Source organism: Vombatus ursinus, unplaced genomic scaffold (assembly GCF_900497805.2).
Source record: "Vombatus ursinus unplaced genomic scaffold, bare-nosed wombat genome assembly UNPS02014935.1, whole genome shotgun sequence".
NCBI classification, from domain to species: Eukaryota; Metazoa; Chordata; class Mammalia; order Diprotodontia; family Vombatidae; genus Vombatus; species Vombatus ursinus.
The window spans coordinates 7,427,683-7,434,192 of record NW_020954713.1 but is presented as its reverse complement, the minus strand read 5'-3'; the positions used below and the strand labels follow the sequence as shown (position 1 = coordinate 7,434,192).

Below are 6,510 nucleotides of genomic sequence, written 5' to 3'. Positions count from 1 at the left end.
ATAGAGTCAGATTAAAATGTAATTTATAACATTTAACAAAATAAATAAAAAATACAACAAAACATAAATCATGTAATATGTACTCTTCTGAGTCAGCATGCAACCGCTGGGTTTCTGGTGTATGGTTTAGAGACCTCGATTTCTATCTGAGTTTGACACCACTGATCTGGGCCAATCCTCTTATTTTTCAGACCAGGAAATTGAGACCCAGAGAAGTAAAACAACTTGCCTGGGTTCATACAGGTAGAAAAGAGGAAGAGATGGGATCCAAATTCTGGTCCTTTGAGGCCAAAGCCAGCGTTCTTCCCATTACTCCAGAAATTTAACCCATGTATTCAAAGAAGTCAGTGTGGTAACATTCTCCCTCCTACTTAATTGAATTTATTTTAATTATTTCTTTTTCTTTTCTTTTTTTTTTTAATATCAAGAACTACCCAGTTAATTTGAGGGTATATTTCCTGCTGCTTTCCTCTAGCACCAAAATTCTTTGTTATGTCTATGCTTCCTAGGGTTTCACAGTAGGGGGACCCCCTATCTAGTCTATGAACCAACAGGGGGGACTGATCCTCACCACCACCACCAACAAGGAACCAAGGACGTTCTGAACCTAGATCTATCCCATTTTCTCTACCTGGGCCAGGAAAAAGCTAAAGACTGCATTTAATACATCATAGGATCATAGATTTAGAACTACAAGGAACTCAAGATGACATTGAATCCAACCCCCTTGCCCCATTTTACAGATGAGAAAAGTGTGCACAGAGAGGGTAGGAGAATTATTCAAGACCTCATAGCTGGATAATCAATGTTCAAGGCAGAACTTGAAACCAGGTCTTCCTGGCTACAAGTCTATCCCATCAGACACTATAGCATGCTACCTAGGTCTATTTTTGTTCTAAAGATTAGGTTTTAGCACTTAACTTTTCTAGATTAGAAAAGCAACAGCTTCTAAAGGCAGTGAAATCTGGGGACTGTGGTCTTGCTCCATTTAACTTTGTGTGCATCACGGGCCCCAGACTGCTCTGATTATTGCCCAGAGTTGCAGAGTTCTTCCCTCTCATCCCTCGAGGGACGAATAGACTGGTTTCCTTGAATAAACTCTATGATGTTTTTGCTTGTGATCAGGCTCCAACCTCACATAGCTAACGCTGAGCTCAGTTGTTGTCACCATGGTGTTTTCCAAGCAGAAATGTCATGGCTAAGATAGAAATTCGTCATCACTTTCCTAAGCACTGGGTTTCTCAAAATCAAAGTAGCTCTTACACCTTCGTGGCCATTACCATCACTGGTGAATGATGGTGAAGCCCTCACGTATGAATTCCTAAGAGAAGCAGCTATGATTTCATTCCTCCCCCAAAACAGATGGCAATGATCACTCTCAGTATAGTGGTATCAAACTCAAATGAGGCCACGAAACCAGACATAAGGATCCCCATGGGCTGTGTATTGACTCAGAAAACCACATAATAACATTCTCTATGTTTTTTTTTAATTTTCATTTATTTTGTAAAATATTTCCCAATTATATTTTAATCTGGTTACGGTGCCAGAGCATGTTGTGGGCCTCATGTAGCCAGCATGTTTGACACTTTTGACTTAGTCCATAAGTCCCATGGAGCTGCCTGAGGTACAGGGAAATCAACCAGATCCCACAGTTAATAATTGTCAAAGATGGTATGTGAACTTGGGGCTTCCTGGGTCCAAGTCCAACACCATGCTACCTCTTTTCCTCTTCTGAGATTACCTCAGTACCTAGCAGGGGAAACTGAGTTAGGAAGAGGTTTCTGATCTCTTACCTTTGCCAAAGGAGGCGGCTATTCCATTCATAAAGTGGGTGAAAGGCTTGTTAGGGGAGCCCGGGATATCCAAAGACACCACAGAGTTACTGCTCAACAGATCAATCTTCCCCGCCTGCTGCCGAAACTTCTCCAGCTCCCTAGACAGGAGGTTGAACTGCTCACTTTGGGTCCGACATTTTTCTTCCAGTTCTCGAACCTTGGACTGCACAACAGGGGCATGGAGTTAGGGTCAGTGGGGAAGCAGGCCCCCAGAGTGGGCTGGTGTGGCAGGAGACTGGCTCCTGGTTTGTAGAGTGAAGAAAGGGAAGAGTGGGTGAAAGAAATTCAGGCTATGTGAGGCCCACACACACTGCCAGCTGAGTCACTGGCCCAGTTCCATCCAGTATTAATGTATAAAACCAGAGGTACCAAGCTGTCTGGCAAGCATTAGGAAGATGCTGCTCAGGATTTCTGGGCAGCCTGCATCTTTTGGGAGTGGGAGGAGGCAGCCTCTGTCTCTGGGAGTTTGATTTGAAGGCATTAGCCTGGGATGTAGGAGGAATTGGGTGGAGTGGCTCATTGGCTATCAGTCTGAGGCCCTACATTGTTAGACATCCCTAAGAAAGTAGCCTTTTTCACTAGGGGGAAACTGATCTTGGTCTGTCTCTACCAGGTTCAGGTCTGCAATGTAGAAGGTCTCATAGCCCTTGTATGGGGTAGGATATATGTATATGTTATCTCTCCTGAGAATGTAAGGATTGTCCCATTCTTTGTATATGCATCCCCAGTGCCTATCAGAGTGTGTGGTGCATAGTAGGTGCTTAATGCTTATTGAACGATTGATTATTCTGGTGAACGCAGTTAGGGCAAGGACAATTCATAGGCAGGGGCTTCACTTTGGACAAAATTAGGAAGGAAAAGTCCAATCAATCCACCCATCAATAAACATTTATTGAATACCTGTTACGCACCAGACACTATGCTAGGTGCTGGGGATCTAGACAAAAGCCAAAGAATCCCTGCCTTCAAAGAGCTTACATTTTAAAGGTAGGGGGAGATGGCATGTGTAACATATATACATTTAAATAGATACAAATATATACCAAATAAATACATACAAAGTCTAACAGCTTAGGAGTCGGGTGGGGAGGAGGAATCAAGGAAGGCCTCATGTAGAAGGTGGTGGTTGAGGTTACCCTTCTATCTCCTCTTTCCTCTCGGTCCCTCCTTCTTCCCACCTGTCCACCTCTATCCAACAAAGCAGAGCTCAACATGAAAGACTGTAAGTCATGGTATGCCACCTTCCAGCGTCCTTAGCGTCTTCAGCTCTTACTGTGACACGTGGGGTGGTGAGCTTCACTAGCTGGGTGATCTTGGGCAATCTTGTCTTCACGTCTCTTAGCCTCAGTTTCTTCATCTGATAAATGGGGATAAAAACAGCCCCTGCCCTCCCTCTCCTGTCTACCTTATAGGGTTACACTGTGGATGTTCAGGATACTTGGGGCAGATAGGGCAGAGTAGACAAAGCTTGGGTTTGAGTTTCATCCGTAATACATGACATTCTAAAAGTCTTAGGGCCATTTAAAGCATTAATAGCTAAAATAGTTATTAAATAGCTATTTAGGGGAGAGGAGGGGGGGATAGGAATAAGCAGTTATATAGTACCTGCTATGTGCCAAGAATTGTGTTAGGCCCCTTTTACAAATATCTCATTTGATCCTCAGAAGAATCTTGGGAGGTAAGTGTTGTTATTATCCCATTTTACAAATAACAAACAGAGGTTAAGTGACTTGCCCAAGGTCACACAACTAATTAAGTATCTGGTGCCAGATTTGAACTCAGGACTTCTTGACTTGAACAAATTATTTAATTAATTACTGACAAATAAATAAATAGACTGTTAGATAAATGAATTGGTGAATTCCCTGACTTGTTGAAATTAAAAAAAATTTATTTATTATGTATTAATTTAATTATTATTTATTCCTGACTTGAGGCCCAGCACTCTCTCCACTGTATCACATATTTAGCTAATTAATTGATCTTAGGCAAGCATCTTCATTTCTCTGATGGTGAATTTCTTCATCTGATCAAGGAGCATAAGAACATTTGTCTGCCTGCCATGCCAACCCTGCAGGGTTGTTCCAAAGATCAGATGAGCTGATCGACAGAAAGGAGCTTTGTGAATTATAAGATGCTATTATACACCTTTAAAGATTACTAATAACAATCATCATTTATAATTGTCTCATAAATAATGATCCACATTTATAAAATGGTTTAATGTCTGCAAAGCACTTTACAGGCACTGTTTCATTATATCCTCCTTAAGTCCCTTCCAGGAAGGTGCTATTATTATCCCCATTTACAGATGAGGAACCAAGCATTGATTAAGCTCCTAATGTGTGCAGTCTTGTGCTAGGGGACAAAGGAGATATGACATTTAAATAATCTCATTCCTGCCCTCATAGAACTCAGAGTCTAGCGCTGATACTATAGAATAAAAGGTTTTGTTCTTCAAGAGATTTCAGAAAGAAGGTGGGGGTGGGGGAGATCGTTTCAGAGATGGAGCATAACCATTTCCCTTGGAATCATGTACTACATAGACAATCACTAATAAGTGTCTGGGGTCAGATTTGAACTCAGGTCTTCCTGACTCCAGGCCTGGCACTCTCTCCACTGCACCAATTACTTAATATAAGACCTGCTCAGTGCCACATCATTTTATCATAGAGTCTCAGCATGGGAAGGGATCTCAGTGGCTATTTAATTCAACCCATCCCTGAGCAAGAATCCCATCTACAATACCTCTGACTTGTAGTCATCCAGGCTTTGCTTGAAGTCCTCCAGGGACAGGAACTCACTACCTCCTCTACACTTGGCTGATCTGGATGCTTTGCCTTATGGGGCATCCTTTGGCACAGGCAACGATTGATATGAACTCTGTACTCCAACCTCATTCAAAGTTCTGGTATTTTAAAATGGTGGTCAATCTTCCTCCCTCCCCCACAGGCTCAGTGAGCCTGCTGATTTCCCTGGTACAGAATGAAGCGCTATTTGTTTCTGTGAACACAGCTTTCTAAAAATAAGCCTAATGAATTCCAAACCTATAATTAATCTCTTCAATTCATAAAACATCAGTAAGTTTATTCCTGCTCAGAAAAAAAAACTGAATGGATTAGGCTGGTGATTTATCCTTCCTTCCATGGAGAAAATAATCAACAACTGAAACCCAGGGGCTGCTAAAAATGTCCTTCCAAGTGGATTAACTTTGTCTTCTTTGCCCTCTTCATATCTACCTGAGCTCAGTCCCCCCCAAACACTTTCTGAATTCACCTTGACTCCATTTCTTCTAGAATTCCCTGGTACTGGGGGACAGCTAGGTGGCACAGTGGGTAGAGCACTGGCCCTGAAGTCAGGAGGATCTGAGCTCAAATCTGGTCTCAGACACATAATACTCACTAGCTATGTGACCCTGGGCAAGTTACTTAACCCCATTGCTTAGCANCAGTCAGGAGGATCTGAGCTCAAATCTGGTCTCACACACATAATACTCACTAGCTATGTGACCCTGGGCAAGTTACTTAACCCCATTGCTTAGCAAAAAAAAAAAAAAAAGAATTCCCTGGTAACCATCAGTATATAGGTCACAGACCATAGAGTCACACGATCTCAGGGTGGAAAGGGACCTCACAGACCATATGATCCAATCCACATTCCAAAAAGAATCCCCACTACAATATATCCAACAAAAGGTCAATCTACCCTTTGCTGGAAGACCTCTAAGGAGGGGGAAACCCTTTGCTCCTGAGGCTCAAGGTCAAACCCAAGGTCAAAAAGGAAAGGGCAGCTCCCATACAGTTTTCCAATTAAGGAGAGATAGCATGATGCGGTAGACTTGGATATGGTTCTAATCTTGGCTCAGCCACCACCTTTGTGACCTTGGACAAGTCTGTTTCATTTTCCCCATCTGAAGGGGCTAGGCTAAATGATCTTTAAAGTTCTTTTTAGCTTGAAAAACCAAGATTCTAGATGCTTAAAAGATAAGACTTAGGGATCCCTTTCCTTAGTCTTATAGAGTCAAGGCCAGCAGCTTGGATATAAGAGAATAGGAGGAGTTTTCTCATTCTTGACACTCCTGGGAAGGAAAGACTAAGGCTAAATCAATGTGAAATTATGATAATACAGATATTCTTAGGATGAGAGCTAATCCAATTCCCTCATTTTACCAACAAGGAAGCTAAGGTATAGGAACATTAACAATGGGGAAATTTATCGGATGTAAACTTGCCCAAAGTCACAAAGGTAGTCATACATATCTTACCTGTCACAGCAAAAGAAAATTTGAACCCAGATCCTCTAGGACCAAGTTGTTTAGATCCTCTGGGACTCACTGTCCCCTCCAACTCCACCACAGCACCTTTTCCCAATGCTGATGGCATTAAGATTAGACCCAAGGATATGGAGGACAGAAGAGAGGCAGAGAAGGGATTCCAGCTATTCTTTGCCCCATTTCCAATCAGTTTTCAGTAGGCTGATTGATCTCAAAATGCCAAATTCCTCAAAATGCAGAGAAATCATGGGCAAGGCTGTTAAATGAATCTAACTGGGGCTAACTGCATAAGACTAGATGTAGGTTACACCATAATAGTTTGTCCCACTGTGCTCTGTGTTAGAGGGCCATTTAAGCAGCCCTGGCTATACCACTACCCCCAGACATGTGGGGTTTGGG

The 6,510-nt window shown here is 42.3% G+C and overlaps 1 protein-coding gene across 1 annotated transcript in view; it reads right to left on the bottom strand.

Moving 5' to 3' along the window:
* Positions 1-6,510, bottom strand: part of RIMBP2 (RIMS binding protein 2) — a 509,773-nt gene that overhangs the window by 82,939 nt on the left and 420,324 nt on the right. The window contains 1 exon segment of the mRNA XM_027844231.1: positions 1,797-2,001. Within this exon segment, the coding sequence (XP_027700032.1) occupies positions 1,797-2,001 (205 nt within the window).